The sequence below is a fragment of the Callithrix jacchus genome, chromosome 18, assembly GCF_049354715.1.
Source record: "Callithrix jacchus isolate 240 chromosome 18, calJac240_pri, whole genome shotgun sequence".
NCBI lineage: Eukaryota > Metazoa > Chordata > Mammalia > Primates > Cebidae > Callithrix > Callithrix jacchus.
In genome coordinates, this window is record NC_133519.1 from 43,152,546 (window position 1) to 43,173,187 (window position 20,642).

Here is a 20,642-nt window from a genome sequence, read left to right on the forward strand (position 1 = left end):
TCGAGTTGCCTGCTTCCTGGAGCCACCTTGAATTATAGGTCTCTCCAGGCCTTTCTACAATGTCCCCATTTAACTCCGCTCTTTCAAAGAAAATTCAACACTTCTAAAAGACGGCAAAGAAAGATTTTTGGTAGAGGATATATTTCAACAATCATATCTATATATAGTGGTTAAATCCCAATCTTCTAGCTTATTTTTTACTTTCATTTTATTCTCTAAAAGTAAGTTTTCTAAGAAGATAAAACCAACACCTGCTAGTTTCCTATTAATGGATCAGCTTCTTGAAAATCATCTTGGCCAGGTGTGGTGGCTCACACCTGTAATCCCAGCATTTTGGGAGGCTGAGGTGGGTGAAACACTGAGGTCAGGATTTTGAAACCAGCCTGGCCAACATGGTGAAACCCCACCTCTACTGAAAATATAAAAACTATCCAGGTGTGGTGACACTTACCTGTAATCTCAGTTACTCAGGAGTCTGAGAAAGCAGAATTGCTTGAACTGGGGAGGCAGAGATTGTAGTGAGCCGAGATCATGCCATTGCACTTCAGCCTGGGCGAAAAGAGCAAAACTTCTGAAAAAAATATTGCATTGAGAATTGGAATAAATAATAATGTTGAAAGGAAACTCCAGAGATGTTTGACTCATATACCACTTGCTAGAAAGAAGAAGGATACTGCAGTTGTGTACGCAGCACAGTGGCAAAGCAGATGTGGCAGAATGGAATGTATCCTGCACTTGGAGTCAAATGACCAAGGTCTGAGCCTCAGCTCTGCCACTTTCTAACTCAATGTTTGGGAGAGTTATTGAACTGGAGAAGTCACATTTCCCTCCTCCATAAAATCTGGCCTGTGCTGCATCCCAGGCTGCACAACGGTTCAAAGACCTAAGAGGGAACAGTGGGGGATAAAGAAAGACATACAGACAGACATAGATAAAGCTGAGCCAGGCGGTCCGAAAAGCTGATGGTGTCAGTCTCTTCGGCCCCGACCCGCCTCAGAGTACCTTATTTTATATGTTTGCAAAGCACATAGCAGAGGGAGGGTGCAGTTACTTAGAACAGCCTGTGGTATAATTCTCACAGTTTAGTTAACATATTTCAGCTAACAACTATCTTGCAGCAAGGTCAGTGAGAGCTGGTTATCTTTTTCTAGGCCTCTCTGCTCTTCTCTGAGGCACACACATTCCCCTATTATGGTTTCTCTTCTCTGGAGTTCACCCAAAGTTTACAGCAGCCTTGCTGCTGATTCCCCCAGAGGGGGTGGGCTATTCTGGCTCTCTACAAAAAGTAGGAATAATACTTTGGAAAATTGTTCTGAAAAATTCAGTGAAATAACGGATCTAAAGGTGCTCCATAAACTGTGATGCATACATAGCTTAGCATTAACAGGTGATTGGTGGCCTGCAGTCTTCATCTCAGAAGAGCAGATAACCATTAAATACTCGGAGCATGGCTGAAAAGAAATTTATATGATAGATATAGAATAGGAAAGTGTGAATTTCCATTTAAGACACACTGCCTAAATAGAGAAAGCCTCTGGAGAGACTAAATACACTTTCACAGAAACTTCTTCTGTTAAGTAATGAAAATGAAGTAAACCAAGCCCATATGTGCTATTCTATTTCATATACACACTAGAGTCAAAGAATCCCCAGTCTTTTATTCTCTTAATACCTATTTGTTGAGCATCTGCTAAGTGCTAGCACTGTGCTAGTCTCTGGTTATCTGCGGTGAACAAGATTTCTGCTTTCAAGGAACTCATATCCTAGTTATATTAATGTTTTTATTCCAAGTACTTAATAAAGTGCTTGGCACATACTAGATGCTCAATAAAAGTTGGTTGAGCTGAGCTAGTTTAATTTTGTAGCCTGACTATAGAAGAATGCCAGTAAAGAGGTAATTTTTTTTATATACAAAGCACATACTAGATGCTCAATAAAAGTTGGTTGACCTGAACTAGTTTAATTTTGCAGCCTAACTATAGAAGAATGCCAGTAAAGAGGTAAATTTATTTTGATGCGAAGCACATACTAGATGCTCAATAAAAGTTGGTTGACCTGAACTAGTTTAATTTTGCAGCCTAACTATAGAAGAATGCCAGTAAAGAGGTAAATTTATTTTGATACGAAGCACATACTAGATGCTCAATAAAAGTTGGTTGACCTGAACTAGTTTAATTTTGCAGCCTAACTATAGAAGAATGCCAGTAAAGAGGTAAATTTATTTTGATACGAAGCACATACTAGATGCTCAATAAAAGTTGGTTGACCTGAATTAGTTTATTTTGTAGCCTGACTATAGAAGAATGCCAGTAAAGAGGTAAATTTATTTTGATACAAAGCACATACTAGTTGCTCAATAAAAGTTGGTTGACCTGAACTAGTTTAATTTTGTTGTCTGACTATAGAAGAATACCAGTAAAGAGGTAATTTTTTTTTTTATACGAAGTCTCACTCTGTCACCCAGGCTGGAGTGCAGTGGTGTGATCTCAGCTCACTGCAACCTCCATCTCCCAGGTTCAGGCAATTCTCCTGCCTCAGCCTACGGAGTAGCTGAGATTACAGGCGTGTGCCACCACGCCTGGCTAATTTTTGTATTTTTAGTAGAGATGGGGTTTTACCATGTTAGCCAGGTTGGTCTCCAACTTCTGACCTCAGGTGATCCACCTGCCTTGGCCTCCCAAAGAGCTTGGATTACAGGCGTGAGCCACTATGCCTGGCCAAGAGGTAATTTTTGTAATCACTTAGAAATACCCACCCAATTCACCATGTAATTAACCTGATACTACTTCGAAAGTGTTAAAGGAAGAGATTTATTTTCAAACTAGAATCCATCTAGTCATCACCCATAATATACTTCTATTATGTAGTGTTAACTTAATGTTCTTCTACTTAAAATACAAATATCACTTCCAGTTAGTACATTTAACATGCATATACAGTGTTACTAGAAAATGTATTTTAGAATGATATCCATTATGTTAGGTCAAAACATTTGCAAAAAGAATGTGGTCTGGATTTGTGAATCCCTACTATATATTTACTACGGAGTTTACATCAATATAATACACAATTAAAACAACAGGGAAGAAAATGGAAAGTCCACTCTATTTACATGACAGCCAACTCTTAACAAGTAAGAGTTTACTTTTGAAAGCATAACTTTCTTGGAGTCACTCAAGAGAACTAGTGTTACAGAATAAAACCTCTTAGAGTTTTCCCATAGCATCTATGAACTGAGTGATGAGGTCAGGGTGGCTGACATCAGTATTGTTCAAAAATATCCTCACTTCTCCTGAACTCAGTTCAAGGACTCAGTCCCCTTGCAGATGTGTGGGGCTGTACAACTAGTTCTGGGCAAGGAAATGTGATCAGTGCTCTGTTTCCCTTCCTAGCTAAGGCTATGAAAAATCCACGGGGATTCTTTAGTTATTTTCTTCCTTTGCCACAGAGAGTAAGTTTCTGTGTTCCAGTGTGATTACAGCTACAGGATGGTGGAGTCTCTATCAATCTGGTTCCTGGAGTGACTGGAACAGAGTGAGTTGGATCCACAGGAAGCATGAAGCATAACCAAGCAATAAACTTTTGTTGTGTTAAGGCATGTAGATTTTGGAGATGTTTGTTACTGTACCATAACATAAGCTTTCCTGATTAATATAGTCAGGGGAGATCCAGTGCCAAGTTTCTGAGTAAGAGATAAAATAGATTAAATGAGTTCGATTAATTTGTCAGTAGTGTTTTTTATATTAAGGATGTTAGCCTGAGGTCTAGCTTTTTAATCACATTTAATCCAGATATCCCATAAGTTTTCCATTTTTCCAGTAATTCTCCTGTGAGTCTTTTTTAAGCACTATATTTAACTTTTATCCAAAAGTTCCTGCGCTTTCTACAAATGATCACTTTTCTCAACATCAATTGAATTGCTTAATCTAACCACACATGATTTTCAAAAGCAATTTAATTAGAGCAAAAGTTCTAAATTATGACCATCCTGTCTTCTTTTAATCGAACTACACATGCAATCGTCATGAAGGAAGAAGGAAGAAGGAAGGTGCGTCTGCAACTGCACTGTCTCTAGAATCTGGACTTTTCACAAGAAGGGAGAAGCAGAGCCTCCCTTATTGTTTTGATCTTGTTTTTTGTTTTGAGACAGAGTCTCCTTGTGATGCCCAGGCTGGAGTGCAATGGCGTGATCTCTGCTTACCGCAACCTCCGTTTCCCGGGTTCAAGTGGTTCTCCTATCTCAGCCTTTCGAGTAGTTGGGACTACAGGCGCCCGCCACCACGCCCGGCTAACTTTTTTGTATTTTTAGTAGAGACGGGGTTTCACCATATTAGCCAGGCTGGTCTCAAACTCCTGACCTAAAGTGATCCACTAGCCTCCGCCTCCCAAAGTGCTGGGATTACAGGCTTGAGCCACTGCTCCTGACCTTTTTTTGTTCCACATTAGAGGAAGAGTTTAACCTTAAAGGGCTTGTAGAGTCAGATAATTGTCATTTGTTACTTAAAGTTATAGATAGTAAGCAAAGTTTTCAAGCCACTGAAAAAGAAAAATGCCTTGCCCTTGTTTACTTTATGGATTGTTACATACATAATGCGCTGTATTTAACCCCTGTCCTCTTTCTTTCTACCCATCCAAGGCGTCAAAGACCATCTTAAATTCTGGCTCCTCAGGAAAGCGTCCCCAAACGCACCAGCTGGAATTGATACTTTTCTTTTCCAAATTCCTATGTAAATTCATATCATTTATTTGGAATTGCTTACAGAGAGTTTTAGAGCGTTAAAGAATTGCAAATGACCTAGGATTCAATACAACTCTCACATTTCGCAGAGGAAGAAAATGAAGTACAGAGTTATACAATCTACATATGTCACCGAGTTAGACACACATTGGAGGCTATGAACCTAGTTTGCCCAATTCCCACTGCAGTCCATTGGTTTATGCCTCAAGTGCCTTCAGATTTACGGTCTGGTATTGTTGGTTATCTTCTAAAGAGAACATGAGTGACAGCTCAACAATAGCACATCTTGAGATGAGGGAACTTTCTTTTTTACTTCTTCAGCTCATAATTTATATGCATTAAATGTCGAATAATTTACTGGATGCTAGCTGACTGTATTTTAGGCAATGATTATATCTATTAATCTTTCCTTCGCAAATCCTCAAATTCAGAAGATAATACTGGAAGGGGCCGAGGAGGTAGGAATAAAGCAACAGCAAGGTAAATAGTAAGAGCTGTTGACCACAAGCAGAATGTTAAGCTAAGTTTAGAGTGGAAGGTCATTTTCCCTGGAGTAATTACACCTTGCAGTTTTGTCCTGCAAGGATGAAAAGTGTGTGTTTGCTGTATGAGGGTGGAAGGGTGCTGAAGTTCATGGGAAGTTCTGCAGACCAAAACCTCACGTGAATTTCCGCCGCGTGGGATGGGTTTAAGAGGACGAACTCACGAGAAAGAAGTCTCAGACCAAACCCCAGAACCCGGCCAGGAAGGCGTACTGGGTGGGCCGAAGCCAGGGCAGAAGAGACCAAGCAGAACGTTGACCACGACGAAGTGGCGGCGCCGTCTTCCCGGCATAGCCTGGGGGCTGCGTCGGGCAGCGGTGGGCGCCCGGGGGGCGTGGTCGGCCGGCTCGGGGCGGGGCGGCGGCTCGGGTTCCTCAGGCCAACACGCGGCGGCGCACCCTCCCTCACGCCGCGGGCCTGCCCGCGCCGTGCACGTTCTCGTCCCGCGCCTCCGCCCCTCGCTCGCTCGCTCCTTCCCGCCCTCCCCGCAGCGCCGGCCGAGCCGGCTTCCCCTCAGTCTCTCATGAATATTGAGCGGCCCCTGTTGTATTTCCCGAGCTCCATTGCGGAAGCCGAGGCTCGCCATATTGTGCGGCGGCGCCGGCGGCCGCGGCGGCTGGTACCCGGGTCTTGCTCCGGCCGCGGCCAGCGGAGCCCCTGCCTGGGGCAGGAGCCAGTGAGTGGGGCGGGCGGGGAGGCGAAGGGCGCGGGAGCGGCAGTCCGGGACGCGCGTCCGCTCGGCCGGGTTGCAGGCGGGTGACGGGGGGCCGCGCAGTCGAGGGGGGAGTGTGTGTCCGTCCGCGGGGGTGTGAGGGGACATGGCGCCGCCGCCGCCCCCGGCCGCTCTCGGGGCGGGGACGGCGCGGGAGACGGCTTTTCATTGTTCCTCTGTCTTCGAGGGTGGTGGGAGGGAAGGTTTGCTGGGGACCGGGTCGGCCAGACGCCGGGATTCCTTCCTTCGCCGCGAACCTCTCGCTGTGCTTTCCTCTGCGCGGAGGCCGGAGCTGCGGCGTGGCCTCCGGGGGGCGTGGGCCCCAGCCTCTCTGCCGCCCTGCTCAGGAGGCGGACGGAGTGGAATGCGGGTTTTTTCTCTGGGCTTCTCCCTCGCTGCCAGGGATGTGTGTCTGCACCGTGGGGGTGGGGTAGGGACACTGTGCAGATACCGCTCCTTTCTCCGGAGGGGTTGGAGTCTGGGTTCGCATGTAGAGGAGCTGCTCGGCGTCGGGGTTCCTCGTAAGCTCTGGGGAGACCCCTTCTGCTTCAGACATTCCTGGAGTGCCGCCTCCAGCTCTGGAGTATCTGTTGCTGCTTTCTAAAGCCGCGAGCGTACCCCGGAGGAGTCGTGGGGGGAGGGGGTGTCTTGGTTTGTTTCTGCGGGAAGCTTCGCGTTTTGAACCGTGTCGTTGACGCTGAGATCCTTGTACCCACTGTTGCCGAGAGCCCACGTCCCGCTGGTCCGAATCGTTTTCCTTCTACAGAAGTCGCCTTCTTTCTTTCAGAGACGGTGTGAGTAAAAATTGATCTCAAACTTTGAGGTTCATTTCAGTTGTTTGCCCGCTAAGACCAATTGTAGACTAATCTATTTGAAGCCCCCTTGGGTTTCTTTTTCGTGGTCGTTGGAAGTTTTAGAGAATGTAACTTTACATTGTATAATGGTTTGAAGATTTCAGGTTTTTTTGAGGTGCCGTGAATAGGAAAGATACAGACATGCACCTGGTATTTTAGTAATATGCTGGGTTTTTTTTTTTTTTAAATTAAAATAAAGGCATGGTTTCAGTGTTTTAAACCAAGGGTTATGTTTAAAACTAATGGACGAGCGATTTACATTACATAATCTACTTTTGGTAGTTCCAAGATGATCAGCTGGAATACTTAGTGTAATTGGTAGATAATCTGCTTTGCATTAAGTGCAATTGTTGAATATTTTAATAACATAGATGTTAAGAGTTTGTTTTATAGTGAAATTTGATCCTTTGATTTATAAACTTTTTAAATAGCAGCAATATGACTCTTGGTTATTCCCTTTTTCCCCTGAAATTTCTACTTTTCACAGTCAACAAGTATCTTTAAAAATTTTGATTTTACTCTTAACCTACTTTTTAGTAAAATAATAGGTAATTATTATATTCGACTCCTTTTCTAGAGGTAACACAGGAAATATGGCCTCTCACTTTTTATAAGGATTATAGTTATTTCCCTCAGGTCCTCTTGTGGCATCCACATTTGAAGTTAATTATGGGGAGACAGATTTATGAGGAAAAACTGCCCGAGTCAGGCCAATACGTTTGAGTATTTGAAAAATAAGCTAGTCGTCCTAAAGTGTGCTGCTTAGAAAAATTTCCAGTTACAGTCACTCACATCATATAGACCATGCAGAACTGGGAATTTGGAGTTTTTTTTTCTGCCGGTGTGAAGCACTCAGCTAGCTCCCAGGTTCTAATAGATAGAAATACAGACCAGGTCAGCAAACATCTTTGGAATTTTATTACTGACCTACAGTTTGTGGTGTCACGTCTGTGTGTCTAATCTGATTTATTCATGATTTGTGTTTATATTATACAGACTTTGGAGTAAAGGTGATGTATATGCCTAATGAATAATACGTAACCAGATGTTTCAGTGACGGTTTCATTTCTATACATTAGCAAAGAAGCATAATTTCTTACAGCGAGAGAAATGAGTTAACATTAAAACTCACTTTATTAAAATGATGGCAGTAAGTTAAGTATGACTTAAAGCACTTCATAGTTTTGTAATGACTCATTTATTAAATTCTGGAGAAACTTAAGAATGCATCATAGTTTGCAGCTTTTAAAAAAGGAAAATGAGATTATGTACTCTGCACACGTACAGATCCACAATTGGTTTTTAATTCGTGTTGTTTATTGCACACACTGTGGAAGTCAGACATTGTCATCAGACAATGGTTATTTAATTTCTTGATTGACTCATCTGACATCTTAGCTGTCATAGTAATTTATTGACTGTTTATTTGCATTTAACACTGAGTAAGTCTCCATATAATTTGGGGTACAAAGGTACGATAATATTTATACCGTCCATTCCTTAAAAGTCCAGATATCCAGACTGTTTGCCCACTGATCTTCTACCCTTTCTACCTAGTATGTCTACTGGATCTTCTGGTATTTCTTGTGGGAAGTGCAGTTTGATTGGTCTTAACAGATAATTCTGACTGTGGTAATGGGACTCTTGGCATTTAAGTAGAAGCTAGTGTTACCGTTTTGCCAGGTAGAAGCTAAGCGATGAGTCTCTGACCATAGGTGTTAAGAGCATAGGTGACTCGTTATCCAATTTTATGTTATGTGGAGCAACTTTAATCGAACTGGACATGTTCTTAATTCTTCTTTGCCTTATGGTTTTTAGGCAACTGAGGCAGAGTGGTATAATCGGGCTTGGTGATATTTCTTGTTGGATGCTCAGGAGCTATATACATTACTAAAAATTGTAAGATTTCTATTGCTTAAATTTACCGTCTCCCATTTCAAGAATTAACATGTTTGCCATTTATCATAATTTTAAAAAATCAGTTTATCTGTATTAAGTACAATGGTTAAAAATTAGTTTTGAAATTAACTTTGGGTTAAATTTTCTAATGAGGGCATACTATTAAGTGAAGTAGCTGGCTAAATGAAAACATCTAAGCTTTTTGGTCATTTATTTTCAACAAATGTGTTACTTATGGGCTCTTCTGCAAGGGGGATTTTGTTTGTTTCTGTGCTATAGAGTGGAGTTGTATGAAGAGGTTAGATTTTGAAATCAATGCATAAAATGAAAATCATGTGTAGTAAAAAATGTCATGCTTGGAAATCCCTCAGGAAGGCAGAACAACGTACCAATAAGTTCAGCTAAGCTTTTGTGTTGGAACAGATTGCTGTTTCTTTGAGCACTACATAAAGTAGTTAGCTTGAGTTTAGGGACCTTATTGAGCAGCAGGGGTGGGAGGGGGGCTGGGAGTGGAGCACATTTAAATGTAAGAATCAGGATCTCATTCCACACTGAGAGGATGTGAGAACTGGGACCACTGGGGAATAGCAGAGCAACTTTATTATTTCACATTATCTCTAGGATATGAGCTACATTAAAGGAGGTGAGTGTGTGTGCTTGGAGTAACTTGTACTTTTAAAATTATTTCTCATTTTTTCTCTCATTTAAACAGTGTAGTAGTTTAAATCACAAAAGTTAAGTGATTTTTATGCTGCAGCTTAACAGAAGCAAGTTTAGAGTGTTTCAAGTTATCCTTTAGAAAATAGTTTTTATATATAAAATAACCCAAATTTTGTTTACTTTCCCCTTAAGTGAAGCAGCAGGATATCTGAGAACAGTTAGAATCATTGTGTTTTACGGTATAGTAGGGTCCAGTAGGAAAAACAGAGACTTTAGTAGGAATTTCAACAGAGAGGATTTAATACAGGGAATTGGTTAGATGGATGTTTAAAAAAAAAAGGGTGGTGGTAGGGAGGAACATTACAGTAACCAGAACCTAAGAGCTCAGAGAAGAGGTTCTATGGACCTGGTGCTGGACTTTTGAGTAGGTCAGCATTGTGCAGTTGGTGCTAGTACATATAAGGCATGTGTTGTTGCTGGTTCTGGGAGAACTACGAAAAGCTGGAGACTGGAACCATTTGCTGACTGCCAGGGTCAGGGGTGCAGTTGCTACTGACAGGAACTGGAAGGACGTTCTGTCACCCACCTTGCTGTTTTCCAGTTTTCATTTACTACTGCTATTGGCAAAGCCTAACGGGATCCCAGCTGGCAAAGGAGTTGGTGAAATATAGTTGCAGTCTTAGCCACAACAACATAGAGTCAGGGAGGGTAGTTTTGGAGTTGAGAGACAATAAGTAAATGATCTGGACGAATAGCTTAGGTTAAGAAGCAGTAATTTAAGTAGGGAATTCTGTGTTAACTTTACCTTTCAAAAAATATTTATCTTCTGTATGCCAGACCCTGTGCAAGGGATTAGGAATAGAAAAATGAATCAAACAAGGTCTTTGTCCTTGAGGAATTTATAGTGTAAGTGGCAATGACGAATAAACTACTGTACAGTGTTTTCAATGCAATAATACATGAGTAATATGTTTTGGGGGCCCAGAGGATGTAGCAACCAACTTGCCTCTTCTCTGCCTACCTAAACTTTATGACTACTCTTCTTATATTCTATCCTGATTAAATCGATTTCAGTTTTTCCAATTGCTGTGTTCAACTCAAATCCTGTGAAATCTTTTTCTTTTAGATGTTGCAATTTTGTCACATATCATCACCTTGTATTTCTCCCTACTTTTTTCATCTAGGTTATAAAGACCATTGCTTTCTATGCACTTTTAGCTTAGTACTGTGCACACAGATGCTTGAGAAATACTTGTTTTCTTCAGTGGCTAATGAAAATAAAATATTGATCATTACCTTTTTAGACATCACTTCTGCCTTCCAAGGTCATTAGAAAGTAGTTTGCGTAAAGTGTTACTTGATTTTGCAGATAGAAAAATTGAGAGAGTAAAATAATTAGTGAATTTAAACTCTATAGTACCAATAAGGGATTAAAAATGGGGCTTCGAATTTCTGATCAACTCTCTTTCAGAGCCAGCAATTTTGACAGGAATTTCTTTTTGATGGCTATATAAAATTGCCTCTCCTTCTTAGTATTTTATAAACTAATGTTCTCAATCTTAAGTTATTCTGATATGGGGTGAGTTCCCAAAAATAAAACATTACGTAGTTTCCTAATTGCTCACTCTTTCTTGTCTTTTTTTTCCTTCCTGTATTCATTATTACTACCTCTATTCGCTATTGAGAAATGTGCAAATCGACTGTACTTCATTTTGACTTCTTTTTAGAAGAGTATTCCGCTTGTTTCCCCCAGCATTCACACACCGTGTTGATTTACTTTAAAACCAACTAATTCACTTAAAAAAAAGATGTATGCCTCCATGCCAGTAATTGCATTAAACCCTCACTATTTACACTATTTGCTATATAGAGTCTTACTCAGTCTGGGATTGCTGTCTTGGAACCCAGCCAAATGTTTTCTGGAAGGCTTTACTTTATTAGAGAAGGGCTAGTATTGTGTGTAGTAAGTAGAAGGAGGTTCAGAATTGAATGCAGGAGACTTGGTTTCTAGGTCTGTTTCCACTACTAGCAAGATTCTTGGCCTTTCTGAGTCTATATTCTTTTGTTAAAAAAATTAAAAATGCCACCCTCACTGACCTTACAGATTATTTGAAAAGATATAAGAGGTAATGTAGGTAAAGGGGTCTTTGTAAAGAGTAAAGCACTTTGTAAGGGATGTATGTGAAGAAAGAAAAGTGAGAGTGAGATCCATTGGTCCCTGGCTTGAATCTTGGGGATGGGTTTGTGTCTACTTTCAAGTTCTTGAGTTTCTGTATTTAAAAAAGCGTTTAGGGTGGTAATGGGGTGTCGGAGGAGTTGTGGATGTCCTGTAACCCTGTTTTTCACAAGTCTGGTTGATAGTGTAGCATTTCGCCCCCTCTTAAATAATTGTCTTTTTTTTCATCTTTCGAAATTTGTTATCGAGGAGTAACAATTGTGTACAAAACTACACACCAATTTTTACATATATACATGTTTTATGTATATAAATATATATTAAGAAGTAGAACATTCTGTTACCCAGGAAAGTTTCAGTGTTAGCCTTCCCCCCTCAATCCTTTTTTCTCACGTATGACACTGCCCATTATTTACCTCTGTTTTTGATCTGACATCATGGAATATCTATTCTTCCTTCAGATCATTTCAGACTCATTCCTTCCTCCTATTCCTCTTCTAAGACCTTTCCTAATAACTTTAGCACTCTTGACCTCTCCTACCAATAAACCAGAAATATCCAAAGTAGGGGGCGTGCAACCCAGCATGTAACACACAGGTTCCTAGCACCACTATTCATGATATCCGAAAAAATGGAAGCAGTCCAGATGTCCACCAACAGATGAATGGATAAACCAAATATGGTGTAAACTTACAGTGGAATATTAATCAGCCACAAAAAGGGATAAAGTACTGACGAGACATGTTACAACATGGACAAATCTTGAAAACATGCCAAGTGAAAGAATTTAGTCACAAAAGGTCACACATTACATGAGTCCATTTCTGTGAAATATCCAGAATAGAAAAATCCATAGTGACAGAGTGCATATTGGTGATCGCCAGAGGTTTGGGAGATGGGGGAGAAACCACTCAACGGATAAGGGGTTTTACTTTGGAGTAATGGAAATGTTTTGGAACTAGGGGTTAGTGACTGCATGTGACTGTGAATGTACTAAATGCCAGCAAATGTTCAATTTAAAATGGTTCATTTCACCTCAGTAAATGTTTTGGTTTTTTTTTTATTTATTTACTATTATTATTATTTTTGAGACGGAGTTTCGTTCTTGTTACCCAGACTGGAGTGCAATCAGCTCACCGCAACCTCCGCCTCCTGGGTTCAAGCAATTCTCCCGCCTCAGCCTCCTGAGTAGCTGGGATTACAGGCATCTGCCACCATGCCCAGCTAATTTTTTTTGTATTTGTAGTAGAGATGGTGTTTCACCATGTTGACCAGGATGGCCTCAATCTGTTGACCTCGTGATCCACCCGCCTTGGCCTCCCAAAGTGCTGGGATTACAGGCTTGAGCCACCACGCCCGGCCTCAGTAAATGTTTTAAAAAATGAAGTGATCATCGTTTCAGGTGAGCTGAAAAGTTAGAATGAGGCATAGGCTCCTTGAAATTTTGTGCCTTAAAGTGTTGGGCAAGTATCAGCTGGGGATGCTGAAGGAAGGAACAACCAGAGCGTCAGCAAGTGTGGCTTCAAAGCTCTGCCTCAAGTAATGATGATGGTGATGATAATGAGAGACGGCTATAATACAGCTACAATGCTTAATATGAGCCAGGCACTGTTCCAGGTACTTTACATCTAAAACTTGCTAAATCCTTACAACTCTGAGGTGTTATGACATCACATTTCCATTATGGACAAGGAAACTGAGGAATTAAGAAGTTTAAATGATGTCTCCAAGACACAGATAAGGAAATGACAAAGTCCAGATTTGAACCTAGGCAAGCCAGGCTCTAGACATTGACGTCTCAGCCACCAGGCTCTGCACTAGGAACTCTACAGGTTTTATCTCATTTAATCCTTTATTAAGGAAGGTGTTATTATTATTATTATTCCCATAAAAAAAATCCCTCTCATGGTCTTCCCACATTCTGTACCTTCTAGTTTTTCCCCTACATTTATTTTTTTGTTGATCCACATACTCCTGTCATTATTACCTCACTTGGCTTCATTTTTCTTTTTTCCTTTTTTTTTTTTTTTTTTTTTAAGAAACAGCGTCTTGCTGTGTTGCCCAGGCAGTAAGGCAATCATAGCTTACTGTAGTTTCCTACTCTTGGACTCAAGTGATTCTCCTACCTTAGCCTCCTTTGTAGCTGTGATTATAGGAGTGTACCACATGCACACTAATTTTCTGACTTTTTTCTTTATTTTTGTAGAGGCAGGGGTCTCACATTGCCCATGTTGGTCTTAGACTCCTGGTCTCAAACAGTCCTCCCACCTTGGCCTCTCAAAGTGCTGGGATTACTACCACATCTAGCCTGAATTTTATTATTTATATTTTCTTTTAGTCTCCCATTACTAGAAGGCAGGAATTTTAATTACTGTTGATTTTCCAGTATCCAAAATAATGTGTGGTACATAATAGGCTCTCTACAAATATCTAGAAGGAATAGTGCATGTGACATTAAGTAGTATTAGGTAGGCATCTTGTGTGCCTGTATTTGAATAAATAAGACCATATAATATATAATGTTCTGCTTTTTAAACTTAATGTCTTGGATTAAAAAGAAAAAAAGGCAGTACCTCGATGTTGCTCTTTCCTGGATGGTTGATGATATCCTGATTGGATGTAGCAGCTTCTCTTAACTGGTTTCCTATTAATCTGCATTCCTCCCCCCCAGTGTTTGTTCAGCATGCAAACAATATGGCATTAAACATCTTCACAAATTAATTACTTTTTGTGTATATGTGTACTTACTTCTTTAGAACTAGTGCCTGGAAGTGAAACTGTGGGGAAAAAGGATAGAAATACACTTGTAAAATGTCTGTAGGTAATGCCAGGTTTTGCTCATTATCCACTCCCGGTAGAGCTGCTAGGGCACGCAACAGGTTTCAGTATGACTTGGACCAAACTGGATATTATCATTCTAACTTTCTGCTAATCTGATGGGGGACAACGAACCCCCATTTTATAAGGAAATGGCGGCTTCAGTTCAGGGACTGTCCACGTAACTAGCAAGTGGCAAAGCCGTGATTTGACTCAGAAGTGACTCCGGAGAGGACACATCAAAGCTGGACGCTGTATTCTGTGTTCTGGGGCGCCTCTGGTGATCGCTGGGCCTTACAATGCTGGCAGGCAGGCCTTTCTTTCCGATCTAGGCCTCGGGCCCCTCCCAGCCTGCCGAAAGCGGCTCTTCTCCATTATGAATGCCTTTCCGGAGAGTGGGTTCCTCAGCTCTGAAATGGCGGCCGCCTGGATCCCGAGGCCACACCCGTGGAGGCAGGACCTAAGTTCCTAAATAATTGTCTTTAAATATTGACAGGGCGCCTCAATTTCTTTTTCCTTTTTTTCTCTCTTTCCTTTTTTTCTTTTCTTTCTTTTTTTTTTTTTTAAAAGACAAGGTCCCTTTCGCCGAGGTTGGAGTTCAGTGGCGCGATCTCAGCGCACTGCAATCTCCGCTTTCCGGGGTCAAGGAGTCCTCCCACCTCAGTCTCTTGAGTAGCTGGGACCACAGACGCCCACCGCCACACGCGGCTATTTTTCTTCTATCTTTGATTACAGACGCGGTTTCGCCATGTTGCCCAGGCTGATCTTGAACTCCTGAGCACCAGCAGTCCACCCGCCTTGGCCTCACCGAGTATCAGGATTACAGGTGTGAGCCAGTGTGCCCGGCTGTTTCTTTTCACCAGGTTTATATGTGTTGATTATATAATGAGAGAACACCTCAAAAGTTTCCTTACACAAGTAGGAACAAAACTATCACTCTGCAGATTATTTAAATGACAAGGGCCTGAGGGAGTAGGGAAAGCATGCTGTACGGCTCTAGTGTCTTTTATCCAAGATCCTGAGAACCAGAAGTATGTTGGATTTCAGATTTTTTTTCCCGGATTTTGCAATATTTGCATTTTACTTACCAGTTGAGCATCACTAATTAAAAAATCTGAAATCTAAAATGCTCCAGTGAACATCTTTTTAGCGTGACTTTTTGAGTATCATGTCCATGTACAAATAGGTTTAGATTTTCTTATTGGGGTGCTAAACCTGTATTGCTTATTTTGGCCAGAAATTACCCACGTAGTGTCTTGTCCTCTCCTCTCCTCTCCTCCTCTCCTCCTCCTCACATGGAGTATCACTCTGTTGCGCAGGCTGGAGTGCAGTGGCATGATCTCTACTCACTGCAACCTCCGTCTTCCGGGTTCAAGCGATTCTCCTGCCTCAGCCTCCCAAGTAGCCGGGATTATAGGTGAGTGCCACCACACCCAGCTGATTTTTTGTATTTTTTATATTTTTTAGTAGAGACCGGGTTTTGCAATTTTGGCCAGGCTGGTCTCGAGCTCCTGACCTTGTGATCCGCCCACTGCAGCCTCACCAAGTGCTGGGATTACAGTGGTGAGCCACTGTGCCCAGCCTGTTGTTTTTAAATTTAGATGGAGTGTCACTTTGTTCCCCATGCTGGAGTGCATTGGTGAGATCTTAGCTCACTGCAGCCTCGCCTCCCAGGTTCAAGCGATTCTCCTGCCTCAGCCTCCAGAGTAGCTGGGATTACAGGCACCTGCCACCAGGCCCAGCTAATTTTTGTATTTTGAGTAGAGATAGGGTTTCACCATGTTGGCCGGGCTGGTCTCAAACTCCTGATGTCAAGTCATCCATCCACCTCAGCCTCCCACACCTAGTGCTGGGATTACTAGGTGTGAGTCTCTGTGCCTGGCCTGTAGTTTTGTTTTATACGAGAGTTATATCAAATTCAGAAAATCTCTGCTTTTATAAATTTACTTGGCAAGATTGGAAGTTGTATCTGTTGTTTAATTTTAATGAACCTATCCTTTTGTCCTTGATCTTAAAATTTTTAGCATATTTGTGAAGAAAACAGGGCTCGTTGAATTCTTGCAAAGGTGCTTTTTAAAAAACATATATAACTGTGAGGTACTGTCCTCTAGGAACGTTTCCTTAAAATTGTATGTTTTTAAAGGCTGTCAAATGTTAAATTACTATCTAGAATAGTAAGACTAAATTTCTGTATTCTTAATGTTATTAGAATTGTTACAATTGTGTTGAACTATAGGTTCCATTTATCAGTTTGTGTTACTTTGATAATTTCTTAGTGCCGTCTCCTGAAATGTTTTTTTTCTGTTCTCCATTACTTTAAAAATAATATTATAGTTGTGTATAATGTAGATAACATTGTTAATACCAGTTTAATTTGTTATGAAACCTTTTGAGTAATCTTTGAAATAATTGATTTAGGAAAATTAAGACAATATTGGTGTGCCAGTGAGAAAAATTTTACAAGATAAATTATCCATCATTTTTTTTTTCTCTTTTTTTTTTAAGAGACAGGGCCTCCCTCTGTTGCTCAGACTGGAGTGTAGTGGCATGATCATAGCTCACTGCAGCCTTGAGCTCCTGGGCTTGGGGAATCCTCCCAACTTAGCTTCCTGAGTAGGTAGAACTATAGGTGTGCACCATCATACTTGGCTAATTTATTTTTTTTATTTTTAAAATTTTTGTAGAGACAGGGTTTAGCTGTGTTGCTCAGGCTGGTCTCAAACTCCTGGTCTCAAGTGATCTTCCCTCTTTGGCACTCCTCCTCCCAGAGTGCTGGGATTACAGGTGTGAGCTACTGCACCTGGCCTGTCATTCATTTCTTAAATGGATTGTTTTTATTTTTAATCTCTATGTTTAATATGTTGCTTAGTCCTTTTGGAAGTAGTTTTTAGAGCTAGGAATCAGGGAAAATACATAAATGACTTAAATTATCTTTGAATAAAATATTGTAATAGTATTCAGTGTTGCTTTATTCATTTTTAAAATTTATTTTTTAAGTTTAGGAAATTGAAGAAGTGGGAAAAATCATGCTTTCAGTACTTAATCGCTATTACATTTTGCTCTTTTGGAAATAAATTTTAGATTTTGGGTTTATTTTGTTTAAAACATACTTTCAACTGTATTTTACATGTAGATTTAAATTTATGTTCGTTTTAAAATCTAGCCTGGGTGCAGTGGCTAACACCTGTAATCCAGCACTTTGAGAGTCAAAAGCAGCGGGATCACTTGAGACTAGAAGTTCAAGACCAGCCTGGGCAACATAATGGAAACTTGTCTCTATAAAAAAGGAAAATAAACAAAATTAGCTGAGTGTGGTGGTGCACACCTGTAGTCCCAATTACTATGTAGGCTGACATGGACGGATTGCTTGAGCCCAGGAGTTTGAGTGAGCCATTATCACACTGCTGCATTCTAACCTGGGCAACCCTGTCTCAGAAACAATAATAATAATAATAAAATCTAAACATCATTAACATTTTCTATGCCATAGCTAGTTAACATTTGTAAGATTACATAATATTTCAGGTGTATGAACCATATTGTATTTAACCATTTCCTTGTGTTTAGATTATAAGATTCCTTTTAGATTTGCATTTATGTTAATGATAAGGATGTCCATTATTCATGTGGCAATGGGATGGAAGTAAAGCAGTAACTGTTGTCCCTGTAGGTTTACCTTTCCGAGAATGAATCTATAACTGTCTTTAATGGCAGTAGCTTCTTGTGCAGTAGAGTTGAAGAAAATGAAGAAGGAATAAAAGAAGATAGCCCATTTCCCCATTTAGACTTGATAATTCTTTTTTAGGTACTGTAGAGCAGATGTTCTTGACCTTCAGTTCAGGAATCTCTAAGGATCCCTGAATATAGTCACCCCTCTGTATTCATGGTTTCATATACTTGGATTCAATAAACTGCAGATGGAAAAATACTCTTGAGGAAAAAAAAAACAATAAAAAATAACAGTACAACAGTTTAAAAATAATACAAGGCCGCACTTTGGGAGGCTGAGGCAGGCAGATCACAAGGTCAAGAGATCGAGGCCATCCTGGCTCCAACATGGTGAAACCTCGTCTCTACTAAAAATACAAAAGTTAGCTGGGTCTGGTGGCACGCGCCTGTAGGCTGAGGCAGGAGAAACACTTGAACCTGGGAGGCAGAGGTTGCAGTGAGCCGAGATTGCACCACTGCACTCCAGCCTGGTGCCAGAGCAAGACTCGGCCTCAAAAAAAATAAAAATAAATAAATAAATAAAATAATACTAATAATACAAATTTTTGGCCAGGCAAGGGAGCTCATGCCTATAATCCCAGCACTTAGGTGGATGGATCACTTGAGCCCAAATATTTGAAACCAAGGTTGGCAACATGGTGAGACCCTGAATCTACAAAAAATACAAAAATTAGCTGGGCTCGGTGATGTGCACCTGTAGTCTCAGCTACTCAGGGGGCCTAGGTGGGAGCATCACCTGAGCCTGGGGAGGTCGAGGCTGCAGTGAGCCTTGATTGCGCCACTGCACTCCAACTTTGGTGACAGAGCGACACCCCATCTCAAATAATAATAGTATTATAAATTCTAAAAATGCAGTCTAGGCCAGGCAAGGTGGCTCACGCCCATAATCCCAGTACTTTGGGAGGATCACAAGGTCAAGAGATAGAGACCATCGTGGCCAACATGATGAAATCCCGTCTCTACTAAAAATACAAAAAAAATTAGCTGGGCATGGTCTGTACCTGCAGTCCCAACTACTTGGGAGGCTGAGGCAGAATTGCTTGAAACCGGAAAGTGGAAGTTGCAGTGAGCTGGGATCGCGCCACTGCACTCCAGCCTGCCGATAGAGCATGACCTCATCTCAAAAAAAAAAAAATTGCAGTCTAGCAACTAGTTACATAGCATTTATGAGGTACTGTAAGTAATTTAGAGATGATTTAAAGAATGGGGAGGATGTGTGTAGGTTATGGAAATACTACCCCATTTTATGTAAGGAACTTGGACATCTGTGGTTTTTGGTGTCTCTGGTCACTGGGCATCTTCAGAACCCCATGGATACTCAGGGAGGATTGAGTATATGTATGTGTATGTATATTTATTCTTATTAACAGCTTTACTATGGGACTTTCTCATCTCTTCTTCAGATTATTGCACAGATTAGGATTCTTGACTTTCTCAGATCCATCCTTTACTGTTGCCAGAGGTGATCTCTTCATCATTGCGCTGTGGATCTTTCTTGACACCTTTGTATTGCTTTCTAGGTCTCGCTGATCTAGTTCACATTTAAATTCTTTAGCCTCACCCCGTGCTGGGGCTGTACTCCCTACTTTTTTTTCCACTCATTTAATAGTGAACTACTTGGAGTTTCCCAGACATGCTATGCTGAGTATACCTTTCTCCTTATTATGTTGGTTCTTCAGGACTGCTTTCCTTCCTCACAGTGTTATGTTGGCTAACTTGCACTTAACCTTAAATTCTTCCTCCAAGGATGAGTCTCTTTCTCCAGGAAACATTTTCTGATTTCTCCTCTCCCGTTTGATTGCTTATTTCTGCTTTTTTAGCATTTATCAAATCGTATTGAAAACATGCGCAGGGAGTGTCCACCTCAGTAGTTAATACATTCTTGGAGGTTCTCATTTTCTATCACGTGATAGCTCATTAAATGTTTTCCTAAGTTGCTGAACTCAACTGGTTTCCATTATGGATCAGTTAGCGTCTAATATGGGTATGCAAAGGGACAGAAAGAAAATAAGGCTGCTGCTGTTATAATTAGTGTTGACTCATATTAGACAGTGATAGGTGTATCTTGAAATCTTAAAAACAGATTAAATTGGGCTATTAAAGTATCTCTGTCTTTGCTGGGGGCAGGGGTAGTGTTAGAGGAGATGAGATAGTGATGGGTGATGGGAGAAATGTGGTAGGAAGCACAGAACACACTAAATTATTTAGATCTACATTTTTAGGGGAAGCTCTAAAAATCTTAAAAACATGTATTTTCCTTGTAACACAGCTTTGTCTAGAAATGTTAAGTTTATTACTGGTATTCAAAAAATTAAGACCAGATAATGAAGATTTGGCAAGTCACCTTTGAATGCTTCCTATTGTGTGTGCACAGTGTGGAAAAGATATAATTCAATTAGGAATTGGTATTGCCTTTTTAAATAAAGAAGCTATTAGGTTACCAAAAGTAATTTAGATAAGTATTCCAGATGTTTAGTACAGTGACAAGCTTTTCAATAAGGAACACTTTGTGTCT

At 40.8% G+C, this 20,642-nt stretch overlaps 1 protein-coding gene across 6 annotated transcripts in view; it reads left to right on the plus strand.

The window, feature by feature from the left end:
• The first annotated feature begins 5,795 nt into the window (after nucleotides 1-5,795).
• RNF2 (ring finger protein 2) overlaps nucleotides 5,796-20,642 on the plus strand; it is a 51,215-nt gene continuing 36,368 nt past the window's right edge. Inside the window, exons 1-3 of one of the 6 annotated variants that reach the window (XM_054247809.2) lie at nucleotides 5,796-5,956; nucleotides 15,134-15,224; nucleotides 15,718-15,815. In XM_054247809.2, the coding sequence (XP_054103784.1) occupies nucleotides 15,734-15,815 (82 nt within the window). In that variant the 5' untranslated portion in view covers nucleotides 5,796-5,956; nucleotides 15,134-15,224; nucleotides 15,718-15,733. Of the gene's footprint in view, nucleotides 5,957-6,182; nucleotides 6,787-15,133; nucleotides 15,225-15,717; nucleotides 15,816-20,642 lie in introns of those variants that run through there. The other 5 variants (XM_078355130.1, XM_008984832.5, XM_078355131.1 and 2 more) reach the window with 5 other exon arrangements.